Source organism: Xenopus tropicalis, chromosome 5 (assembly GCF_000004195.4).
Source record: "Xenopus tropicalis strain Nigerian chromosome 5, UCB_Xtro_10.0, whole genome shotgun sequence".
In the NCBI taxonomy this organism is placed as follows: Eukaryota; Metazoa; Chordata; class Amphibia; order Anura; family Pipidae; genus Xenopus; species Xenopus tropicalis.
This window is the reverse complement of record NC_030681.2, coordinates 7,335,424-7,361,560: the sequence shown is the minus strand read 5'-3', so window position 1 is coordinate 7,361,560 and position 26,137 is coordinate 7,335,424. Positions and strand designations below refer to the sequence as shown.

At 44.0% G+C, this 26,137-nt stretch overlaps 1 protein-coding gene across 2 annotated transcripts in view; it reads left to right on the top strand.

The window, feature by feature from the left end:
- capn14 (calpain 14) overlaps positions 1–25,237 on the top strand; it is a 32,673-nt gene extending 7,436 nt beyond the window's left edge. Inside the window, exons 3-22 of one of the 2 annotated variants that reach the window (XM_031902620.1) lie at positions 234–303; positions 2,387–2,505; positions 5,005–5,141; positions 7,297–7,471; positions 8,093–8,244; positions 8,389–8,463; positions 10,370–10,530; positions 10,905–11,068; positions 11,648–11,659; positions 13,061–13,263; positions 14,566–14,605; positions 15,265–15,327; positions 15,693–15,750; positions 16,439–16,503; positions 18,176–18,244; positions 19,403–19,481; positions 19,990–20,106; positions 21,418–21,557; positions 23,685–23,740; positions 24,926–25,237. In XM_031902620.1, the coding sequence (XP_031758480.1) occupies positions 234–303; positions 2,387–2,505; positions 5,005–5,141; positions 7,297–7,471; positions 8,093–8,244; positions 8,389–8,463; positions 10,370–10,530; positions 10,905–11,068; positions 11,648–11,659; positions 13,061–13,263; positions 14,566–14,605; positions 15,265–15,327; positions 15,693–15,750; positions 16,439–16,503; positions 18,176–18,244; positions 19,403–19,481; positions 19,990–20,106; positions 21,418–21,557; positions 23,685–23,702 (1,917 nt within the window). In that variant the 3' untranslated portion in view covers positions 23,703–23,740; positions 24,926–25,237. The remainder of the gene's footprint in view (positions 1–233; positions 304–2,386; positions 2,506–5,004; positions 5,142–7,296; positions 7,472–8,092; positions 8,245–8,388; positions 8,464–10,369; positions 10,531–10,904; positions 11,069–11,647; positions 11,660–13,060; positions 13,264–14,565; positions 14,606–15,264; positions 15,328–15,692; positions 15,751–16,438; positions 16,504–18,175; positions 18,245–19,402; positions 19,482–19,989; positions 20,107–21,417; positions 21,558–23,684; positions 23,741–24,925) is intronic. The other variant, XM_031902621.1, reaches the window with a different exon arrangement.
- Positions 25,238–26,137: the final 900 nt, after the last annotated feature.

The window sequence follows — 26,137 nt, the reverse complement described above, 5'->3', positions numbered from 1 at the left end:
TTATAAGGATATCATTTTCAGGTTGGTCCTATAGGGAAATGACCAAACTCTGTATTATATATATATATATGTGGATGTGGAAAGGATGAGCTGTAATTACACGGGGCCGGGGCCCAGCATTACCCTGGGAATATACACACAGCAAGGAATGGACCAAAGTTGCCCCAACCAAAATATTCCCCTTTCTCAGCCTAAAATCAAGCGAATCTGTGATTATTTTGTGTTTCTCACAGGAGCTGGTGCAGAACCCCCAATTCTGTACGGAAAATGCCAGTGAATTTGGGCTCCACCAAGGCCTCACAGGTACCCACCTATATTCTATATCTTTACAGCTGTCTGTGGGGGGTCCGAATAGCAGTGACTGCCCAGCGCCTCCCTCAGTAGGGCAAAGGTGGGCAAACGTGGGCATAGGCAAGCATAGGTGGGCATAGGCAGGCATAGGCAGGCATAGGCGGGCATAGGCAGGCATAGGTGGGCATAGGCAGGCATAGGTGGGCATAGGCAGGCATAGGTGGGCATAGGTGGGCATAGGCAGGCATAGGCGGGCATAGGCAGGCATAGGTGGGCATAGGTGGGCATAGGCAGGCATAGGCGGGCATAGGCAGGCATAGGTGGGCATAGGTGGGCATAGGCAGGCATAGGTGGGCATAGGCAGGCATAGGCGGGCATAGGCGGCATAGGTGGGCATAGGCAGGCATAGGTGGGCATAGGCAGGCATAGGTGGCATAGGTGGGCATAGGCAGGCATAGCGGGCATAAGGCAGGCATAGGTGGGCATAGGTGGGCATAGGCAGGCATAGGTGGGCATAGGCAGGCATAGGTGGGCATAGGCAGGCATAGGAGGGCATAGGTGGGCATAGGCAGGCAAAGGTGGGCATAGGTGGGCATAGGCAGGCATAGGAGTGCATAGGTGGGCATAGGCAGGCATAGGAGTGCATAGGTGGGCATAGGCAGGCATAGGTGGGCATAGGAGTGCATAAGCAGGCATAGGCAGGCATAGGTGGGCATAGGCAGGCATAGGAGGGCATAGGCAGGCATAGGTGGGCATAGGAATGCATAGGTGGGCATAGGCAGGCATAGGAGTGCATAGGCAGAAATAGGTGGGCATAGGAGTGCATAGGTGAACATAGGCAGGCATAGGAGGGAATAGGCATAGGCAAGCGTAGGTGGACATAGGCAGGAATAGGAGGCCAAAGGCAGGTATAGGTGAACATAGGCAGGCATAGGAGGGCATAGGTGGGCATAGGCAGGCATAGGAGGGCATAGGTGGGCATAGGCAGGCATAGGAGGGCATAGGTGGGCATAGGCAGGCATAGGAGGGCATAGGTGGGCATAGGCAGGCATAGGAGGGCATAGGTGGGCATAGGCAGGCATAGGAGGGCATAGGTGGGCATAGGCAGGCATAGGAGGGCATAGGTGGGCATAGGCAGACATAGGAGGGCATAGGCAGGCATAGGTGGGCATAGGAGGGCATAGGAGGGCATAGGTGGGCATAGGTGGGCATAGGTGGGCATAGGCAGGCATAGGAGGGCATAGGAAGGAAGAGGAGGTCCTTACTCTGCAGCAACAGTACTGGGACAGCAGGGCTTCAGGGCTTCAGGGCTTCAGGGCTTCAGGGCTTCAGGGCTTCAGGGCTTCAGGGCTTCAGGGCTGTGGGGGTAGAACTCCCAGTAACTGTAGGAATTGAGAAAAACAACTGGGACCAAAGGTGACTTCTTGCTGTGGGGCAGATCCTGTGCGCTCAGTGTGCCCATTGTAACTGCAATACATTGTTATAGTGATTTATTGTTACACTGTAACCCTATTTGCTGATTACCTTTAAAGGGGTAGTTCACCTTTAAACTTTTAATATGAGGTAGACGTTGATATTCTGAGACAATTTGCAGTTGGTCTTCATTTTTTATTTTGTATGATTTTTCGGTTATTTAGCTTTTTGTTCAGCGGCTCTCCCATTTGGTATTTTAGCAGCTATCTGGTTGCTAGGGTGTTTTTACTCTAGCAACCAGACAGTGGTTTAAATGAGAGATGGGGATATGAATAGGGGAGGGGCTGAATAGAAAGATAAGGAATAAAAAGTAACAATAACAATAAAACTGGCGCCTCACAGAGCAATAGGGTTTGGCTGCCGGGGTCAGTGACCCCCATAGTAAGGGCCTACAGCGGCCTGTCAGACTAGGACTTCATCATTGGGCCAAAGTAGACCTCTCTCAACAAGACTGCCAGGTGAGGGCGAGGGCGGGCGGTGGTTCTGCTATAGTAGGCCCATCCTGGGTGGCATTGGCACGAGCCCAAATAGATTTCCTTAGAGTTCTGAGGAACCTCAACGTCCAACTCAGATCCATCAAACTGCCACCCTTGTGTTTGAGACCTGTAATTGGCTGTTACAGAGAACTGCTGGTTCCTGGCCGCCCTCTCCTCCCTGACGTTCCATCCTGACATCCTGACCAACGTGGTGCCGCAGAACCAGAGCTTCAACAAGAGTTACGGGGGCATCTTCCACTTTCGGGTGAGTGCAGCCTTACTGTATGTCCCACCCTGCTACCCATAGGGAGAGCCCATAGCAAGTCTAAGCATGCTGGGAGATTTAGTCGACAGTAGCCAGGTGGCCAGAGACATGACCTTAGGGGGTTCAGAAATTACTACCCTGTAACCCACAGAGGTTAACCTCCCATCCATCTTCCATCTTATAATAGCCATCCCTGGTTGCTAGGGTCAGTCAGTCCAGCAACAAGATATAAGTTGAAACCAGTTTAAGTTTAAGATGAACTTTACTGGAACGTGACTGGAGCAGACAAGAGGTTGATCAATGGGCCCCGTTAGCATTTCTGCTGGGGGCCATTCACTTGACATTGTCACGGCTGCTCCGAGAATGCGTGGCCCTATGCTCTGGGCAGGTCACAGTCCGAGAATGTGGATTTTCCAGTTACAGTGCATGCTGGGAGTTTTAGTGGACATTAGCCACGTGGCCTGAAACGCGACTCTTTCTTTAATCTCAGGGGCTCAGCAACCAGAGAGGATCATTAGTACAATTACTTAACCCCTATTCATCTTCCAGTCTGGCTTATAACACCCAATCCCTGTTGCTATAGCCAGTCAGTCTAGCAACAACATAGGCAATGAAATTTTAATTGAACTTTGCCTTATAATGGCGCTGAGGAATGCGACCGGACCGGACAGGAGGATGATTAATGAGCTCATTAGCGCCACTGCTGGGGGTCATTCACTTGACATTGACATTATTATACCCTTTCTCCTTGTTGATTGTAAGCTCTTTTGGGCAGGGCTCCCTTCCCCTCCTGTATCGGTTACTGATTGCTTTATATGTTACTCCTTGTAGAGTGTAAGCTCTTTTGGGCAGGGCTCTCTTCCCCTCTTGTATCGGTTACTGATTGCTTTATATGTTACTCCTTGTAGATTGTAAGCTCTTTTGGGCAGGGCTCCCTTCCCCTCTTGTATCGGTTATTGATTGCTTTATATGTTACTCCTTGTAGAGTGTAAGCTCTTTTGGGCAGGGCTCTCTTCCCCTCCTGTATCGGTTACTGATTGCTTTATATGTTACTCCTTGTAGATTGTAAGCTCTTTTGGGCAGGGCTCCCTTCCCCTCTTGTATCGGTTATTGATTGCTTTATATGTTACTCCTTGTAGAGTGTAAGCTCTTTTGGGCAGGGCTCTCTTCCCCTCTTGTATCGGTTACTGATTGCTTTATATGTTACTCCTTGTAGATTGTAAGCTCTTTTGGGCAGGGCTCCCTTCCCCTCTTGTATCGGTTACTGATTGCTTTATATGTTACTCCTTGTAGAGTGTAAGCTCTTTTGGGCAGGGCTCTCTTCCCCTCCTGTATCGGTTACTGATTGCTTTATATGTTACTCCTTGTAGAGTGTAAGCTCTTTTGGGCAGGGCTCCCTTCCCCTCTTGTATCGGTTACTGATTGCTGTATATGTTACTCCTTGTAGAGTGTAAGCTCTTTTGGGCAGGGCTCTCTTCCCCTCCTGTATCGGTTACTGATTGCTTTATATGTTACTCCTTGTAGAGTGTAAGCTCTTTTGGGCAGGGCTCCCTTCCCCTCTTGTATCGGTTACTGATTGCTTTATATGTTACTCCTTGTAGAGTGTAAGCTCTTTTGGGCAGGGCTCTCTTCCCCTCCTGTATCGGTTACTGATTGCTTTATATGTTACTCCTTGTAGAGTGTAAGCTCTTTTGGGCAGGGCTCCCTTCCCCTCTTGTATCGGTTACTGATTGCTTTATATGTTACTCCTTGTAGAGTGTAAGCTCTTTTGGGCAGGGCTCTCTTCCCCTCTTGTATCGGTTACTGATTGCTTTATATGTTACTCCTTGTAGAGTGTAAGCTCTTTTGGGCAGGGCTCTCTTCCCCTCCTGTATCGGTTATTGATTGCTTTATATGTTACTCCTTGTAGAGTGTAAGCTCTTTTGGGCAGGGCTCTCTTCCCCTCTTGTATCGGTTACTGATTGCTTTATATGTTACTCCTTGTAGAGTGTAAGTTCTTTTGGGCAGGGCTCTCTTCCCCTCCTGTATCGGTTACTGATTGCTTTATATGTTACTCCTTGTAGAGTGTAAGCTCTTTTGGGCAGGGCTCCCTTCCCCTCCTGTATCGGTTACTGATTGCTTTATATGTTACTCCTTGTAGAGTGTAAGCTCTTTTGGGCAGGGCTCTCTTCCCCTCCTGTATCGGTTACTGATTGCTTTATATGTTACTCCTTGTAGATTGTAAGCTCTTTTGGGCAGGGCTCCCTTCCCCTCCTGTATCGGTTATTGATTGCTTTATATGTTACTCTGTATGCCCAATGTATGGAACCCACTTATTGTACAGCGCTGCGGGATATGTTGGCGCTTTATAAATAAATGTTAATAATAATAATAATAATAATAATAAGTTTTCTATAGCCATAGACTGCCGGGTATTAATACCACAACCTGCGCCTAAGGATTCACTCTGCTTCTCCCAAATAATTACTACATTAACCCCCATTTGTATCCACCCCCCAGTTCTGGCGTTTCGGGGAATGGGTCGACGTTGTGGTGGATGACCGACTTCCCGTGAATGGTGAAGGAAAACTCCTGTTCGTCTCGTCGGTCCGAAAAAACCTCTTTTGGGGCCCGCTCCTGGAGAAAGCCTACGCCAAGTAAGACAGGGGCCCGCCGTCGCTTCCCTAAATGCCAGTTTAAAGGGGAAATAGCGCTGACTGGGCGCATATTCTGCAGAGATGAAACGGAGTTGAACCTAATAAATCTTCCCTGACTCTGGCAGGGCAATTAGGTGCCTCGGTTTTATTGCCATCCCAGCCCAAAACTGCCCCCGGCAGATGGAAGCGTCTGAACAGGTTTCCAGGTCCTTAACTGAACCTGTTTCCAAACAGTTTGCTGCTCTTTGAAGTCTGAAAGGCAGCGTCGGGGGCTGCTGAAGGGCCACAAAGGGATGCGGGGAGTTGTAGTAGTTATAGCAGGGATCCCCAGCGCAGGAGGAACATGTTACTGAGGCTCCTGTAGGCTGCCAGGCACATAGGGGCTACCCAATAGCCAATCACAGCCCTTATTTGGACCACCATGTTGCCTTTGTGTTGCCCCCCAACTCTTTTTACATTTAAACAATTGGGGACCCCCAAGTTAGACAAGGACAAGAAGTCCTCTGCCCTCACCTATTATTAATACACAAGAGCCACCAATATCCTGTATATTATATCCTTATTCTGTCACATGACGCACTGAAACTTGTGTATTATAATAAATAAAGTACCCCCTGTTGTAAAATATGAGGATATTAGAAGTCACCTCGGAGTTCCATGACCTGTATAAAAGCACGAGGCCGAAGGCATCGTGCTTTTATACAGGTCATGGAACTCCTCTGGGGCTTATAATATCCCTATATGTTACAATAGGGGGCACTTTATTCACTATATATTATAAGGAACTCCTCGGGGGCTTATAATATCCCTATATGTTACAATAGGGGGCACTTTATTCACTATATATTATAAGGAACCCCTCGGGGGCTTATAATATCCCTATATGTTACAATAGGGGGCACTTTATTCACTATATATTATAAGGAACTCCTCGGGGGCTTATAATATCCCTATATGTTAAAATAGGGGGCACTTTATTCACTATATATTATAAGGAACTCCTCGGGGACTTATAATATCCCTATATGTTACAATAGGGGGTACTTTATTCACTATATATTATAAGGAACTCCTCGGGGCTTATAATATCCCTATATGTTACAATAGGGGGTACTTTATTCACTATATATTATAAGGAACTCCTCTGGGACTTATAATATCCCTATATGTTACAATAGGGGGCACTTTATTCACTATAATTATAAGGAACTCCTCGGGGACTTATAATATCCCTAAATGTTACAATAGGGGGCACTTTATTCACTATATATTATAAGGAACTCCTCGGGGGCTTATAATATCCCTATATGTTACAATAGGGGGCACTTTATTCACTATATATTATAAGGAACTCCTCGGGGACTTATAATATCCCTATATGTTACAATAGGGGGCACTTTATTCACTATATATTATAAGGAACCCCTCGGGGGCTTATAATATCCCTATATGTTACAATAGGGGGCACTTTATTCACTATAATTATAAGGAACTCCTCGGGGACTTATAATATCCCTATATGTTACAATAGGGGGCACTTTATTCACTATATATTATAAGGAACCCCTCGGGGGCTTATAATATCCCTATATGTTACAATAGGGGGCATTTTATTCACTATATATTATAAGGAACTCCTCGGGGGGCTTATAATATCCCTATATGTTACAATTGGGGGTACTTTATTCACTATATATTATAAGGAACTCCTTTGGGGCTTATAATATCCCTATATGTTACAATAGGGGGCACTTTATTCACTATATATTATAAGGAACCCCTCGGGGGCTTATAATATCCCTATATGTTACAATAGGGGGTACTTTTATTAATAATTCATTGAAAATGCAATTAATGGGCACAGGGAAGCTTCTCAGAATGACATAAATGTTTTGTGTCTGTAGTGTCCATAGTGTCCACTAGGTGGCACTGTTGCCTCTTGTAAATCCCTTTGTGCCACAGACTTCTAGGAGTTCATCTCTAGGTCCCCCCTTGTCGCTGAGCTGCTGATTATGCCTTCTTGGCACAACTCTCTGAGCTTCTGAGCGGTGCCAGGGCCTGGCATGACCTGCTATTCATATTGCCTCTCATTGCTCTGGCACAGCGTCCTGAAATGTAAATATCACATTAATGAGCTTCCTGTTGTATCCCGCAGACTGTGCGGCTCCTACGAGGACATGCAGATTGGCCAAGTGTCCGAGGCCCTGGTGGACTTCACCGGTGGGGTAAATATGAGCATCAAGATGGCGCAGGCGCCCCCAGACCTGTTCCAGATCATGATGAGAGCTCAGAACAGCGGATCCCTAATGGGCTGCCAGACGCAGACAGGGGTAAATGGCATTGATTGCTAAACTACAATACCCAGAATGCTCTAAGAGTCTTTGATGTGTAACTATAGGCCTTAGCTTTCCCACTGCATGTAATTAAAGGGAAACTACACCCCAGAATGAATACGTAACCAACAGGCAGTTTATATTATATTAAGTGGCCTATTAAAGAATCTCCCCAAACTGGAATATATATATCAGTAAATATTGCCCTTTTACATCCTTTCCCTTGAGCCGCCATTTAGTGATGGGCTGTGTGCTCCCTCAGAGATCAGCTGACAGGAAGTGATGCAGCTCTAACTGTAACAGGAAGTAGTGTGGGAGCAAAAGGCAGAACTCTGCCCATTCATTGGCTGATGGGGCCTAGCATGTATGTGTGCCTTGGCTTGTTTGTGTGCACTGTGACTCCTATGATCCCAGGGGGCGGCCCTTAGTACATAAAATGGCAGTTTCCTATTTAGGATTACCCAATGGCACATACTGCTAAATAAGTATATTTATATGAAAATGGTTTATTTAGATGAAGCAGGGTTTTACATATGAGCTGTTTATGCAATATTTTTATTACATTGTTTGGGGTATAGTTTCCCTTTAATGATTTCATTATTGTGTTTTTTTCCATAGCCTGAAAGGGTTCTGGACAACGGGCTGGTTACAGGCCACGCCTACACGGTGATGGACGTCAGGCAGGTGACAGTCAAATCTGTGACGGAGAACTTGGTGAAACTGAGAAATCCCTGGGGAAAGATCGAATGGACGGGAAAATGGAGCGACAGGTGAGTTTCTACTTAAAAAAATACAAAAATGATATTTGTTTGTGTGTGTGGCGCCCTCTAGTGGCAGGACCCATACTGCAGGCTTTCACTATAGAGCCTGGAACCCCCCCCCCATAGAACTGACTGGTACCTTCCTCTCTCCAGGTGCCCCAAATGGGAGCAGCTCAGCTACAAGGAGAGGCTTTTCCTCAGAAAGAGAAGAGAAGATGGAGAATTTTGGTGATTATATTTCTGTAAATCTCATGTTATCGCTTTCCTGGTCATTCTCTGTGGCTCCTCCTATTGATTATACCAAGGGCTCTGCCACTGCTGAGAGATCAAATCACTGCTGGTATTGCTGTAACCTATAGCTAGTGGCGCTCTTCTGTTGGTTCCTATGGAAAGGAAACTAGTGGTAGACAATGGGTACTGCAAGTCAGCTGAATAAGCTATAATGTTCATATACTTTCCCTTTACAGAGCCCCCCCCCCCACACATACACACAGTGTGATTGGCAGACCCGTGTCACTTTCTTAAACAGCTGACAGGGCCGGTTCAAAGGGGGAGTATGAACATTATTGTTCAATATTTTCATTATATTTGTCTCTACATAACAATAAATGTCTCCCTGAACAATATACAGGTATGGGATCCCTTATCTGGAAACCCAATATCCAGAAAGCATATTTTTCTCTGTAAAAATAAAACAGTACCTGTACTTGATCCCAACTAAGATATAATTACCCCTTATTGGGGCAGAACAGCCCTATTGGGTTTATTTAATGGTTAAATGATTCCCTTTTCTCTGTAATAATAAAACAGTACCTGTACTTGATCCCAACTAAGATATAATTACCCCTTATTGGGGCAGAACAGCCCTATTGGGTTTATTTCATGGTTAAATGATTCCCTTTTCTCTGTAATAATAAAACAGTACCTGTACTTGATCCCAACTAAGATATAATTACCCCTTATTGGGGCAGAACAGCCCTATTGGGTTTATTTAATGGTTAAATGATTCCCTTTTCTCTGTAATAATAAAACAGTACCTGTACTTGATCCCAACTAAGATATAATTACCCCTTATTGGGGCAGAACAGCCCTATTGGGTTTATTTAATGGTTAAATGATTCCCTTTTCTCTGTAATAATAAAACAGTACCTGTACTTGATCCCAACTAAGATATAATTACCCCTTATTGGGGGCAGAACAGCCCTATTGGGTTTATTTCATGGTTAAATGATTCCCTTTTCTCTGTAATAATAAAACAGTACCTGTACTTGATCCCAACTAAGATATAATTACCCCTTATTGGGGCAGAACAGCCCTATTGGGTTTATTTAATGGTTAAATGATTCCCTTTTCTCTGTAATAATAAAACAGTACCTGTACTTGATCCCAACTAAGATATAATTACCCCTTATTGGGGGCAAAACAGCCCTATTGGGTTTATTTAATGGTTAAATGATTCCCTTTTCTCTGTAATAATAAAACAGTACCTGTACTTGATCCCAACTAAGATATAATTACCCCTTATTGGGGCAGAACAGCCCTATTGGGTTTATTTCATGGTTAAATGATTCCCTTTTCTCTGTAATAATAAAACAGTACCTGTACTTGATCCCAACTAAGATATAATTACCCCTTATTGGGGCAGAACAGCCCTATTGGGTTTATTTAATGGTTAAATGATTCCCTTTTCTCTGTAATAATAAAACAGTACCTGTACTTGATCCCAACTAAGATATAATTACCCCTTATTGGGGCAGAACAGCCCTATTGGGATTATTTAATGGTTAAATGATTCCCTTTTCTCTGTAATAATAAAACAGTACCTGTACTTGATCCCAACTAAGATATAATTACCCCTTATTGGGGCAGAACAGCCCTATTGGGATTATTTAATGGTTAAATGATTCCCTTTTCTCTGTAATAATAAAACAGTACCTGTACTTGATCCCAACTAAGATATAATTAATCTTTACTTGAAGCAAAACAATCCTGTTGGGTTTAATTAATGTTTTTAGTAAACTTTAGGTATGGAGATCCAAATTACAGAAATACCCCTTATCCAGAATATCCCTTATCCTGTTCTGTATACACTGCGAAAAATGAATCAATAGGCAACTTTTTTCCCCCCATACAGGATGTCCATCGAAGACTTTGAAGCCCACTTTGTAGAACTGGTGATCTGCAAACTGACCCCAGACCTAATGAGCCACGAGATTGGGAAAGAGTGGACTTTATCCATGCAGTGCGGCAGATGGAGCGCCGGAAGCACGGCCGGGGGCAGGATGACTTACACAGGTCAGTTAATCAGCTTCTAGTTCAGCAGCTCCCCGGTTTGTCATTTCAGCAGCTGTCTGGTTGCTAGGGTCTTGTTTACCTTAGCAACCAGGCAGTGGTGTGAATGAGAGATTGGATTATGAATAGAAGAGGGACTGAATAAAAAGTTAAGGCATTAAAAGTAACAAAAAAAATCATAGTAGTAAAGTATTTTTGGTTGCCGGGGTCAGTGACCCCCATGTGAAAGCTGGAAAGATGTAGACAACAATTCCAAAACTATAAAAAATAAATAATGAAGACCAATTGCAAAGTTGCTAGGAATAGTACATTCTATAACATACTGAAAGTTAAAGGGGAACCACTAGTAAGTAAGTAAGTTTTTGCTTTCTATACAGAGTCCTATTGGCTGAACCCACAGTACCGCCTCAAGATTCTCAAAGGGGACGACATGGAAAAATTCACAAATTCCTGCAACGTTCTGGTGTCCCTTATGCAGAAACAGAGCCACAAACACAGGAACCAATCCCCTCCTCTGTACATTGGCATGTCTGTATTCCTGGTGAGCACTATGTAACGAATGAATTCCACTTATAGGAGGACTAAGGCCTTACAATAAATATGGGTAGAAATGCTGCATTTTATGTAAAAACATACTGTATCAGCAGCCCTATAACAGTAATGACCCAGGCCTTTATATTTGCCCCCAGCAGCCCCCCATCTTGGGGCTTTTTAGGCCGTCTTGTGTGTCAGTGGCACTGCACATGCTCAGTGGGCTCTGGGCTGCTGCTGAGAAGCTAAGGGGGCGGGGAAATCATCAAGCAGGAAGTGAGGTTCATCTGCCATAGAAGCTGATGCTACAGGGCTGATTATGGATCAATTCAGATGATGCAGACTGCACTGATTTCTATGCTGCCATGTAACTGTATATTGTGATTATTATAGTGTATATATACTGTATATTGTGATTATTATAGTGTATATATACTGTATATTGTGATTATTATAGTTTATATATACTGTATAGCTTTAGTTCTCCTTTAATAAGGAATTTGTATAAAGTTGTTCCAGTCTATAAGATATGTAACATTAATTCTAAGGGGTTAACGTCTCCCTTTCTCCCCCCGTTTCTCTCCCCTAGGTGCCATTTGAGGTGAGTACAATCAATTCTTTACTTTTCCCCCCTCTGGGGTTTGGGAGCTTACAGTCGGGGGGGGGGGGGATGGGACGGCGTAAATGATTTTAGCGCTATCAGGAAACCGCAGGCAACGTTTGCGACCGTAAATCCAGCCTCTTGTCCTGGCAGCGCGCGGGGCCCCTATAAAGCTCTCCAACCCGGCGCTTGCAATCATGGCAGGATCAATGGCACAATGAATCTGTGATGCCGGAGAATTGATGCCCCGGGGCAGGGCTAATAAACAAAGCATTACCCCCCCGGGGTGGGATTGGCCGGGTGAAACAGCATTATTGTTTCCCCCTCCCTGCGCTGTATATTCTCAGGCATTGGCATCATTTAATAATAACAATTGTTTGGCCATAATTGCATGCCTGGCCACCAGGAGAAGGATTAGGGCAGAGGGGCTGATGGGTAATGGCGAGAGCGCTAGGGCGAAATCGCAGCGAAGGTCAAATTCAGATTTAATTGAACGGAAAAAAATGCAGGGGATTGTAAAATGCAGCCATTCGTTTCTGTACAGCGTTGATAAATCAGCGCTTCTCTTAGAACAGAGTACCCTACACCTGCATAGTGCATTGTGGGAAATGGGAACTCATGGGTTTCTGTTGGGATAAATAGACCCTGAGATTAGAAATTTTGGGGGATTCTATAATAGAAGAAATAATTTTTATTTATTGAACCATATTCTAGATAGACCTAGAGCATATTGGATTATAGACCTAGATTACATTGGCTAAAATGACCTAGAGCATATTGGATTATAGACCTAAATTACATTGGCTAAATTGACCTAGAGCGTATTGGATTATAGACTTAGATTACATTGGCTAAATTGACCTAGAACATATTGGATTAGAGACCTAGATTGCACTGGCTAGATAGAACTAGATCATATTGAATTTGAGGCCTAGATCACATTGGCTAGATTGACCTAGAACATCTTGGATTAGATTCCTATATCACATTGGCTAGATAGGCCTAGAATGTATTTGATTAGAGACCTACAGTAGATCACATTGGCTATATAGACCAAGACCATCTTAAATTACAGACTTACACATTGGCTAGATAGACCAATGTAATAGACCCTATTAAATTAGAGGCCTAGCTTACATTGGCTAGATTGACCAAAAAAATATTGGATTAGAGACTTAGATCACATTGGCTAGATAAACTTAGAACACATTTGCTAGAGAGACATAAATCATGTTGGCTGGAATGACCTAGAATAAATTTGCAAAAGTGACCAAAAGGTCATTGGCACTGAGTAGACAGACCTAGAACATAGCGATAAGAGACACTTAGAACCCACAACACTTTATGGCAATCCTGTTCTTTTGTGATCATTTTCACGCAGTCTCTTTCTATTCCGTACAGTACCAAGGTGTAAAGAGATTACCACAGAAATTTTTCCTGACCCACCGCCCAATCAACAACAAATGTGTATTTATCAACGAGCGAGAGGTGACTCAGGATTATCACCTGATGCCGGGATCTTACGTTATCATCCCGTCCACCGCTGAGCCAAACCAGGAGTGTGAATTCATCCTGAGAGTGTTCTCTAGGAAGCACCTGCTACAGTAAGTGCCTGTCGGACTGGGATGCCAGGAACCCCAGAACACTTCAGACCATGGGGCCACTCTCCAAACTATTTTTCTTCCTCTTCTCATTCAACCTCTTTGTTCTACTAGTTTTCTTTTATACACGATTATCTATTCTTCAGTCTCTTTGTTCCCAAGCAAAAATAGGGAATGGCAATGGAATAGGCCAAATGGTTAGAGGCAGGAGGGCCCACTGGTACTCAGCCCCGCAGTCTTCTCCTGTTGTCTCCTTTTTACCTTACTCTTACCATCTTACTCATTTTGTGTTACTGTCTCCATCTTGCCTTACTGTTACTATCCCCAAGGTTTAAGCCTTCTTCTATTGTCTCCTTTTCACCGTACTGTCTCCATCTTGTCCTACTGTCTCCATCTTGTTCTACTGTCTCCCTCTTCTTCTACTGTCTCCCTCTTCTTCTACTGTCTCCATCTTGCCCTACTGTCTCCATCTTGCCCTACTGTCTGCCTCTTCTTCTACTGTCTCCATCTTGCGCTACTGTCTCCATCTTGTCCTACTGTCTCCATCTTGTCCTACTGTCTCTAACTTGTCCTACTGTCTCTATCTTGCCCTACTGTCTCCATCTTGCCCTACTGTCTCCATCTTTCCCTACTGTCTCCATCTTGACCTACTGTCTCCATCTTGACCTACCGTCTCCATCTTTCTCTGTTGTTACCATCATGCCCTACTGTCTCCATCTTGACCTACTGTCTCTATCTTGCCCTAATGTCTCCATCTTGCCCTACTGTCTCCATCTTGCCCTACTGTCTCCATCTTGTCCTACTGTCTCCATCTTGCCCTACTGTCTCCATCTTGTCCTGCTGTCTCCATCTTGTCCTACTGTCTCCATCTTGACCTACTTTCTCCATCTTTCGCTGTTGTTACCATCTTGAACTACTGTCTCCATCTGTCCATTTTGCTCTGCTGTTACCACCCTGACCTACTACACCTTCTCTCCCCCAGCTGCTGCTCCAGTGAGGCCAACTATATGTGGGACACAGAGAAGTCACCAATATTTAGAGGGTTTTGCTTTATTAAGAACTATTTTCATCCTCTGATGCCCTAATGTTGGCCAGTTGGCCAGCCTGGGCCGGTACTTAATCGCATAGGATAAGTTTCCAGTACAAACAACAGTATTTCCCAGGACTCCAGAGGCCCATTTTCCAGCCCATGAATTTACTATGGGTGCAGTGTTTGTGTGGGGCAGTGAGAGGGAATAGCCGGGGGCAGTACTCCCTGTACCCCTTCAGGATAAGGTGATAAATATTTCTCAATTCTCTTCCCAGGGAGCAGACGGAGAGTCCGAACATCGTCCTTTGCTGCAAGGTAAAAACATATAAATATTCCTGCAAATATATAGGAGTAAAAACAAGTTTGTGGGACCTTCAGGTTAACCTTCTGTATGTTACTACATGGCCTACTCTTAGAAAACTTTCAGATGGTCTTCATTTTTTATTTTTCATAGTTTTTTAATCATTTCCCTTCTTCTTCTGCCTCTTTGCAGCTTTCAAATGGGGGTCACTGACCCCGGCAGCCAAACCCTATTGCTCTGTGAGGCTCCAGTTTTATTGTTACTGATCTTTCTATGTAGGCCCTTCTCTATTCATATTCCTCTTCCTTTTACAAGCCACTGCCTGGTTACTAGGTTACATCGGACCCTAGCAACCACATAGCTGCTGAAATTCCAACCTGGAGAGCTACTGAACAGAAAGACAAATTATTCAAAAACCACAAATAATAAAAAATAAAGACCAACTGCAAGTTGTCTCGGAATAGTCTTCTCTACTTCTACTATAAAACGCCCTCTTATAGTCGATAAGGATAATTAAATGGAGGGGGGGGGTCATCATTAATCCCAAATGAATTCTTGGGTCACAAAGCTAACTACTAGACTTAAAGGGGAAGTTCGCCTTTATTTCAGTTACAATTCACAGCGTTTGCTTTGCCATTTCCTAATCTCTGATGTTTATATTTTTATTTATTAGAAAATTGCTGAAAGACACAGAAATGGCATCTGGGAAACTTTCTTCAACAAGTACTTTGAAAAGGTAACGGCTTCGGAGTCATGGAAGCAACCATTACCAGTGGCGATCGGCCAATCACTGATTGGCATGTCATAACCCCACCCCTTCACCATGAACCACGCCCCTGATGTCACCAATCACTTCCCTATGACATCACTGCCTCGCCCCCCGCTCCGTCGGGACATGGCAACCCTATTAATGAGTTTCCCTCAATAAATCTGGAAATTTGCCCCAAATTTGAGCTTTAGACATATTGCCCCTCCTACCCACTAAATATTATATTTTAAAAAAAATAATACAAATAAATAAATATAAATTTACAAAATAAAGCCCTTCACCCCGAAAGGCTGAGAATATGGATATTATTATTGTTTCTTTCTTCTCTAAAGCACCCGGAAATCAAAGTCGCCCAACTGCAGCAGCTGTTGAACAAAATCACATGGACAAGTAAGTGTATTTGCATAGGAACACCCCCCGCCCCTTGGTATCTTCCATTTCCTGCTCTGCAGAGCCCCACAGGAAGTTGAGCTGAGCCTCTAGCAGCACAACCAAGAATCCTTTATAAAAAGATTTACTGCAGGGGGTATACAGGGCTGCCTTAAGGTACCAGCGGGCCCAGGGGCAAAATTTAATTGGTGGGCCCCCACTGCCCCATATATGATATTCTGAGACAATTTGCAATTGGTCTTTATTTTTTATTACTGCTATTTTTTTAAGTGATTTTACTTTTTGTTCCGCAGCTCTCCAGTTTGGAATTCCAGCAACTATCTGGTTGCTAGGGTCCAGTTTACATTAGTAACCAGGTAGTGGTTTGAATGATATATGAATAGTAGAGGCGCAGAATAGAAAGATAAGGAATAAAAAGTAACAATAATAATAAAACTGGAGCCTCACAGAGCAATAGGGTTTGGCTGCCGGGGTCAGTGACCCCCATTTGAAAGCTGCAAAGAGTCAGTCCTGGTGGGACCTGGGCAATTGCCCCTTTTGCCCAGTTATTAAACAGCCCTGGCTGTATAAGTAGCTGCCCAATAAAACTAGAGTAGAGAGTGTATTTGCCCGTAGCAGATATATCTGCATAATCCTGAGTTATTTTGCTGAATTCCATGTTTTCACGTGTTGCCTATTTCTCTCGCAGACTCCAAGCAAGCGCCGGGAAAATTCAGTTTTGACGACTGCAAACTCATAATGGCCCTATTGGATGTATCCTTTCTTCTTCTGTGATTCCAGCCTCCTCCTAGGGCCCAAAGCGCCTTCTCAGGCCAATATACTGGGAGCCTTGGGTTTTGTTATCAATGTGTTGGAACGCACCAAGTGTCCAAACCTGCCCAGTCTAGATACTGTATTGGAACACACCAGGGTATTGAAACACACCAAGTGTCCAGACCTGCCCAGTCTAGATACTGTATTGGAACACACCAAGTGTCCAAACCTGCCCAGTCTAGATACTGTATTGGAACACACCAGGGTATTGAAACACACCAAGTGTCCAGACCTGCCCAGTCTAGATACTGTATTGGAACACACCAGGGTATTGAAACACACCAAGTGTCCAGACCTGCCCAGTCTAGATACTGTATTGGAACACACCAGGGTATTGAAACACACCAAGTGTCCAGACCTGCCCAGTCTAGATACTGTATTGGAACACACCAGGGTATTGAAACACACCAAGTGTCCAGACCTGCCCAGTCTAGAAACTGTATTGGAACACACCAAGTGTCCAGACCTGCCCAGTCTAGATACTGTATTGGAACACACCAAGTGTCCAAACCTGCCCAGTCTAGATACTGTATTGGAACACACCAGGGTATTGAAACACACCAAGTGTCCAGACCTGCCCAGTCTAGATACTGTATTGGAACACACCAAGTGTCCAAACCTGCCCAGTCTAGATACTGTATTGGAACACACCAGGGTATTGAAACACACCAAGTGTCCAGACCTGCCCAGTCTAGATACTGTATTGGAACACACCAAGTGTCCAAACCTGCCCAGTCTAGATACTGTATTGGAACACACCAGGGTATTGAAACACACCAAGTGTCCAGACCTGCCCAGTCTAGAAACTGTATTGGAACACACCAAGTGTCCAGACCTGCCCAGTCTAGATACTGTATTGGAACACACCAAGTGCCCAGACCTGCCCAGTCTAGAAACTGTATTGGAACACACCAGGGTATTGGAACACACCAAGCGTCCAGACCTGCCCAGTCTAGATACTGTATTGGAACACACCAAGGTATTGGAACACACCAAGTTTCCAGACCTGCCCAGTCTAGATACTGTATTGGAACACACCAAGTGCCCAGACCTGCCCAGTCTAGATACTGTATTGGAACACACCAAGGTATTGGAACACACCAAGTTTCCAGACCTGCCCAGTCTAGATACTGTATTGGAACACACCAAGGTATTGGAACACACCAAGTTTCCAGACCTGCCCAGTCTAGATACTGTATTGGAACACACCAAGTGCCCAGACCTGCCCAGTCTAGAAACTGTATTGGAACACACCAGGGTATTGGAACACACCAAGCGTCCAGACCTGCCCAGTCTAGAAACTGTCTATTGCCAATGTTCTGATTTTAACTCTGGCCTCTTATTTGGAATTCAGCTTGCCCAGGCCTCAAGCCCAGTTTCTTTATCAAGACCAGTCTAAAGCCCAGAGCTATTGCTGACGGTGAGGTGGAACTCAAGACAAAGAGTAGAATTTCAGTCTTTTGCCTTGAGAGGGGTCTTCACAGTATTTACAAATAGTTCATTCAAGGTCCATCACTTCTGTAGGGCATCCTGGTGTGCCAGTGGCTTGGGGCATTATCTGATGTAAACAACCAAACTGAAGTAGAACTTGGCACCTTAACTCAGAACACAGATGAAAACATCTGGAACCCTAAACATGCAAGAGTTCCGAGGTCTGTGGAAGCGACTTCTCTCTTATCAAGTGAGTAGAATAAATCCATAATGTTGATGATCATGATAGGAAAGGGCAGTCCTGGGCCAAGCCATCCAGGCACCCTAGGCAACAGGGGCAGCCACCTTGTCTCCAAGGCGATGGGGGGGGTCAGGATGATGGCCTTGGAGACAAGGTGGCTGCCCCTGTTGCCTAGGGTGCCTGGATGGCTTGGCCCAGGACTGCCTAGTGCCTCCCCACTTGCGCCCTAGGAACATGTCTTTTCAGCCTACCCCTAGTTTTGGCCCTGGAAAAAGGAAACACCTAATGGAGGTTTTATGGGTAGGAGAAGGGGAAAGAGAGTAGGTTGGATACAAAGGGGATATCGGAGGGAGGGGGTATGAGGGAGCTGATGGGAAAAAAGAACTGGTAAGTAGTAAAGGGAATAAGCTGTGTATCATTTAACTGCCCCATGTAGAGAATAATTTCTCCAGCATTCAGTGCAAAACATCTTGGGGGTGATTTATAAACAAATTTACTCCTGGGCTGTAACTCATGGCAACCTGCAGATGGCTGGAAAAATCTAATCACTGATTGGTTGTTATGGGTTACGTTACAGGTGCAAATTTGCCCAGTGTTTATAAATGAGCCCCTTTGAGTTCAATGATCATTTTTGGTGGCGAAAGAGGATCAGACTTGCCCCATATTTGGCACTTCTATCCCTTGTCAGCAGTATCCATTTATTTTCCCTGCACTAAACCTCCGATATCTTTCAAAGCCAATAAAAAAGGCCCTTGGCTTAAGTGGCATAAAAAGGCTACATTCAGGGCATTCTCCACGGAGGCCTCGCGCCACGTTATAGTCCGACGAATCTGAACGTTCCGCTGTGCCGTGTCCATTCGCTCATTATGTTCCAAACGACAGCGCAATTCCAGTCCATCTGCTTTTTTTATTGCTCGTATTTGGTGCCGCATCCAAGCAATTGTCTCTGCGATGAAGGAGACCGCGGCTTTGTCCTTCCTTAGACAGCCGGCCGTAAGAAAGGTCGTAGCCAGCGCGTCCTTCCTAATCGCTTCCCGCGCGGTACAGGACATCCAGTGGCACAGGCATAATATAGTGATTTATGGGCTTCGGTCTCTGCCCCGACTCCGCTCATTCTATTTTTAATCGGGTGGAAGGAGTCACCCAGTAACCTCTTTGTTTCTGCAGGAGATTTTCCAAAGGAGGGACGTGGATAAAACCGGATATTTAAAGCTTAATGACCTGCAGGCTGCCATTAAAGAAAGAGGTAAAGAAACAAAAACAAATATAGGCTTCTTGGCACGGGCATCAGAAACATATAATAAAGGATACTTATTGGCCAAGGGGACTAAAGGTGGCCATACACCTTCAGATCCGCTCGCCAAGCAAGCGGATCTTCTCCCGATATCCCCACCTACGGGTGGGCGATATCGGGAGAATCCAGGCTAATTCGATTGTTTGGCCCTGGGGCCAAACGATCAAATTATAACAACGGGTACAGGCAAAGTCATTCTGGGGACCGCATCAGCGAGCCGATGCGGTCCCCGATCCGACTAGATTTTTTAACCTGCTGATCAATAACCTGCCCGATTTCAGGCCAAATATCGGTCGGGCAGGCCTGTCGGTAGTGCCCCTACACGGGCCGATTAGCTGCTGAATCAGTCTAAGGGAACCATATCGGCAGCTAGAATCGGCCCGCGTATGGGCACCTTTAGAGTCTGTCATGAAATAGAAATGAATGAAATGACTAATCTGCCATTTTTTTCCCCCCAAAGGAATTACGTTGCACCGTCAGTTCTACAACCTCGTGGCTCTGCGATACGGTGACTCGCTCCTGAAAATGAGTTTTGAGAATTTCGCCTGTCTTATGCTGAGGATAGAGATTAATGATGGTAAGTACATCGCTGCACACTAATTGCAGATGGAATTTCCACCGACGGAGAACAGGGAATGGAGGCACCTTAGTGATGCAAGAAGGTTGGGCCCCTGTAGGTTGCATCTCCTCAACTACTAGAAGGCATCAAATGGCTTCTATTGAGTGTATTTTATATCTGCTTCCCAACAGGGGGCTATTGTGAGGCTGGTTAGGGTCCCCAGGAAAATTCCTGCCAGTTCCCATTTTCTTAAGATCTCCAGGCATGTTCCTCTTGCCATAACGTCTTCTCTTCCCTTGTGGAGAGTTTGGTTATTGAAGAACTTTGTTCTATATGCAGGGCTGCCATCAGAATCCCACTTTTGCCTTCTGTAACTTAATGAACCATCAAAAATGTTGTTTCAGAGCCTTGACAATGCTTAGTGGGTCCTCTAATGACTACAGCCATAAAATCTCGAGTTGATATGCCTTAGACCAGGGGCCTCCACCGTTTTTACTCATGGGCAACATTTAAATGTAAATGTTGTAGAGCAACACAAGCATGAAAAGGTTCCTAGGGTTGTCCAAAAAGGGCTGTGATTGGTTATTCAGTAGCCCAATGTGGACTAGCAGACTACAGGAGGCTCTATTTGGCAGTACAAATAGTTTTATGCCTTCAATATGTGCCTCCAAGCCATAGATAAAAAAATAGGCACCTGCTTTGAGGCCACTGGGAGCAACATCCAAGGGGTTGGTGAGGAACGTGTTGTCCCTGAGACACTGGTTGGGGATCCCTGCCTTAGACTAATGATGAGCAGGTTGACTTGAAACCCACAGAACCTGCAGGTTGAAGGGGTTTGGGTTCAGAATATTCAGGATCAGGTTGGTGGCAGGTCAGACAAGCAGAGTCCTTTCTTCTGTTGAGATAACAGTCCTGACCTCTCTCCTGTGGTTACTGATCCCACCCATATATGAGCCATCAGTGGGGAGTCAGGTTCTGTAATACTGTAGAAAAGAACTTCAGGCTGGGTTTGCTGTGAGTTGGAAAGTAGTGAGTTGGGTTGGGTTGGGTTGGGTTGCCGAATTTCTGACCCGTTCATCACTATCTGAGACATTGGGAAACTAAGAAAAATAAAAAAAAGTCATAAAGTAAACAAATTATAGAATCTTAATGAACATAACACAACAGTAAATATCATGTTTGATTTAGCAAATCTGATCTTAATTTAATGTAGTCATTAATAATGTTGGTTGCCATGACAAAAATAAAAAAAAGAGACCTGGAGAGGAGGAGTTACAGACTGCAAGAGGAACAGCCCTGTGATCAATTTTTGTATTATTACTAATTTAGGCTCTGCTGGTCCTCCCTCTATATCAGTACCTAGGCTCCAACGCTCATTGTCATTAAAGCCCCTTCAACCACCTGCACCACGGGTCTTCTCACACCCTTTCGCTGCTTCATGCCGCCGTCACCGCAGTCCAGCGGGACAGGTAGGATATAGGGATAATAGACTGTAAGGTATAAAATAGCTGCAATTTCTAGTTCAGCCACCAGGTGTTTAACAGAAAAGGCTGGATAAGGAGGAGAAAGCTAGGGTACCACCTCCTCTTTGGCCAATGAGAAGGTGGTAGAACATGATGTCGGGGAGCCTGAGGTAGGCCTGTAGGATTAGTTACATAGTCATAGGGTAGAAATGTTGTAGCTCAATGCAGGTGGTGAGAGTGAGTGGTAGGCTAGGTAGACAAGCAGTTAAGGCTCCAGTGTCTTGTCGGCACCTTGCCCAGCTGACCCCTATGAGGTCTGTAAGAAGGTACAACATTTCTGATGAGAAGGAAGGAGCAGGGAAGTAGGCATCAGGCTGGGGCAGTGACCTGGGGAACCTTAACTGTGTGTTATTTCAGAACTGGGGGTTCAGCAACTAGGGTTGCCACCTGTCTGGTTCCCCCAATTTAGAAAACTGGCCAAGACTCTTTCAGTTTGACGCAACGATCGGCCAGTGAGTTCAATGGTAACTCCAGTTTATTCATCTCTAAAGTGAGTATTGCGAGTTCCCTAAGCTTTGACTGTGGTGTGTGTTTGGGCCAAGTATCCCATGAGGGCCTGGGACACCACGTTTCAAGCCAAGGTGTGGAGGGGAAACATATCAGTATCATAGACTTGGGATGGGAAAGAGTAGAAAGAGGAGGATAAAAGGCAAAGAATGGAATCTGAAGGCCTTTAGGTGCATATGGGATGGCAGTTTGATGTGATTTCTTGCCTTACAGCTCCTCTTTACTGGGGTTGGTGGCCACTATCTGCCGTATGGATTGCACTCTTGGGCAAAACTCCTAGAAACTCATTTATTGATTGGTGAACGATTGTCATGTGAACAAGAATGAGTCCAGTGTCACGGTCCATTTTACTACTGGGGATTATCTACAGTAGCATAAATAAATCTAAAGCAACTGGACTTGTTAAGTAATCATTGAAGACATTTCACTACTCATCCGAGCAGCTTCTTCAGTTCAACTGGTATGGGAAGCCCTCAGCATATGTACTCTTCCACTAATCCAATCACAATGGCCATACCAGTCAGTGGAACTGAAGAAGCTGCTCGGATGAGTAGTCAAACGTCTTCAATGATGACTTAACAAGTCCAGTTGCTTTAGATTTATTTTTACTGGATATACCATGACCTGGATGGATGAAAATCTTCATAGTCATATTGGGGATTAGGTCTCCAGCTGTCAAAGCTGAAGGGCTTTAAATGAAAATGGTGAAGATAGTAGTATACTCCGGGCTGGTTTAAGGTAGAACAAAACCGAAATAATCAACCCGATGGGTTTAGATGTTCTGGTTAGAAATGTTCACAATGGTTTTATCTAAGTCTGTGTCCTGTCCGACTGGCTCGTTCCATGTGAGCTTAGCCTATTGGGGACAGATTTGAGTCTTTTATTCATTTACTGATTCTTGATTTTTTTTCAGTTTGGGTTTTTTTGACAACGAAACGCGATTTTGCTGCGAAACCTGTTTTAGTTGCCATTTATTATGTGACAAAAACACAACAAATCCGAGGGCAAAAATGTGCCACCTAAACCCCGTCGAGATCATGTAGAAGTCAATGGCTGATGTCCCTTTTACAACTGGAAGATCTTTCTTTGCTTCGTGGTTTTAAAGCTTTTCAGCTGGTTTTATGCTGGGTTCGGCAAAACAATATGAAAAAGTTGCAAATTTTTTTCTGCTTGTGCTTTATTAATTTGGATTTTTTGATAAGCGACTGTGGAAATGAGATTAGTCGTGGTGCCCCCCTAGATGTCTTGGTTTGAAGGCCCTTGTGTTGCAGTTGATGTTCCGTCTTCCCCCATACAAACATGGCGGTCAGAATGCGTTTATGTATATGGCGGACTCCGTTGTGCTGCGTTCCCATGGGACGGGTTGATGGGACCTGGTGGTTAAGAAACAATAGGAAATATTATTTTGTTGGGTGAAGATATTGCAATGTTCTTCTCAGGGTTATTGTTGTCCATTGTAATGAACTCGCTACCTGCTCCACCGTATTTATTGCCTATTTTATTTTTCTGAGTATTTTCTGCAGAATTTTCCCCGACAATAACCAGTTTTCCTCCTTCTCTTTGCAGAAGTTTTTCACAACCTGAGCCAAGATGGGAAAGGGATTTATCTCCAGGAGGCCGAGGTTGGTTCCATAAATGTATCTTTCCTTTCATCTTCCAATATAGATTATTTGCCACTAAGTCACCCCCAGCCCCCAGTTCCCAGTTCCCGTTGCTCTAATAAAAAATGTCCTCGTAAACCTTCCCCCGACCCTACAGATAAACGGAAGGGAAAAATATCACGGTATATTAGAAAGAGCAGAAAATAGCAGAAATGATTTCATTTCCTAGAATGGAACTTTAGACTTGGAAGCAACAAACTGCCAGTCCTGATAAAGCGCTTTATTAACGCGGCGCCTGATTTAATCGCCGGGGGAACGGAATGAATGATTATATCTTGTAAATGAATTGTTATTAATTATAAATCAAAGCCATGATTGAACCAGCTTGTACTGTAGTGACCCCGGGGGGCTACTGACATCGGGGAAAAATCCTTAGATGCCTTACCTGGGGGTGGCAAAAAATCTCCTCTGGTAACTTAGCACTACAGTGAATAAGGGGTTATTTTGTGTTTCAGAGCAGGCACTCAGTGAGAAAATCTTTAGGCAGAATTCTTCATTTAAATAGTTTTTGTTGGAGTATCCTAATTTTGAGAAAATTTAGAGAAAAATTCGATTTTTTTTTACTTCGAGATTTACGAATGGGTTTTTGCGAGTACTCAATTTTTCTGATACTGTTTCTCTAAAAATTTACGTTTTGCCCCCCATTAAAAGTGGTTTTAGAAAATAACTCCCATAATTCGTGATTTATTAACGTTTACTTAACTTTTTTGTAAAAAAAATAACATTGAGTCCTATGGAGACTTATATAGAATAGTAGAGAATATATAGAGAATAGTAGAGGAATAGAACAGTCAGCCTGTCCTTGGCACATTTTCAAGGAGAAGTTAACCACCTCCTTGTTTTCTATTTCACAAACTTTCAAGGAGAAGTTAATCCTATCATTGTTTTCTATATCACATATTTTCAATGAGAAGTTGATCCCCTCGTTGTTTTCTATTTCACGCATTTTCAAGAAGTTAATCCCCTCGTGGGGCCCACCAGGTTATCTCCTAATGCCCCCTGACCCAACCGTGTCCACATGTGGCCCCCAAGATTCCATTTTGGCTAGCCTGCCTCATACAGTATAATATTAACCTATTACCCCACCACTTACATTTTCCCTATTTGTTGATATTCTATCACATTCATTATTCCCTGTTGTTCCAGTGGATGCTGCTGACTCTCTACTCGTGAGGAACATATAGACCTACAAGCTGAACCCTCACGGAAAACTTGCAGAATTTTTTAAGAATTCAGACAATTTGTCAATATTTTTGTATTTTTTTTAAATATTGGACCAAACCTTCTTTGAACTCAGGAAACTCTCGATGTCCGGAAACATTTCACCATATTTCCCTCGCACTTTGGCCGGGGCAGCGTCTCGTGTATTTTTAAATATTTTATTTCAGTCTTAAGTATTTGCCGTATTTATTTATTTTTCCATCGCTCCCATCCGAGCGGCTCCGCCCAATTACAGAGGTAAGAGCATTCATTTCCTTCTCCCTTTTTATTCATTAATCAAACCCACAGAATTTAGATTATTTCTATCCTTCCTGACATTTTTTTTTAGGATTAACTGAAATCTCTGGGCTTCGTAGATGGGGCGGAAAAAAAGAAAATCAAAATTTGAAATGATTTTTTTTTCAGTGGAGGTTTGTGAACCGCTCGGTTAGAAATTAATCTCGGGGGGGGTATTATCCCAATAGAGAAGCTTTAATGGATTATAAATGAGCTATAAACACCTTCCACTCCTGATATCATGCCTGAGAAAGGGTCGGTAGGAAGTTGGCCAATACAGAATATCCCTTTAAAGCAGTGATTCTCAACCTTCCTAATGTCGTGACTAGTGATGAATGAATCTGTCCCGTTTCGCTTTGCTGAAAAATTCGCAAATCTTTCAAAAGATTCGCGAAACGGCGAAAATGTTGCACGTAAAAAAATTTGACGCCCCGTGACTATTCCTTTGACGCGGCAACTATTTATTTTGCCGCACGACTATTTATTTTGCTGTGTGACTATTTATTTTGACGTTGGAATTATTTATTTTGCCGCACGACTATTTATTTTGCTGTGTGACTATTTATTTTGACGTTGGAATTATTTATTTTGCCGCACGACTATTTATTTTGCTGTGTGACTATTTATTTTGACGTTGGAATTATTTATTTTGACGGCGCGACTATTCTTTGACGCCGCCATAATTGATTTTGCCGCGTGACTATTTATTTTGCTGCTGCGACTATTTATTTTGCCGCGTGACTATTTATTTTACCGCGTGCCGCGTGACTATTTATTTTGCCGCGTGACTATTTATTTTACCGCGTGACTATTTATTTTACCGCTGACTATTTATTTTGCCGCGTGACTATTTATTTTACC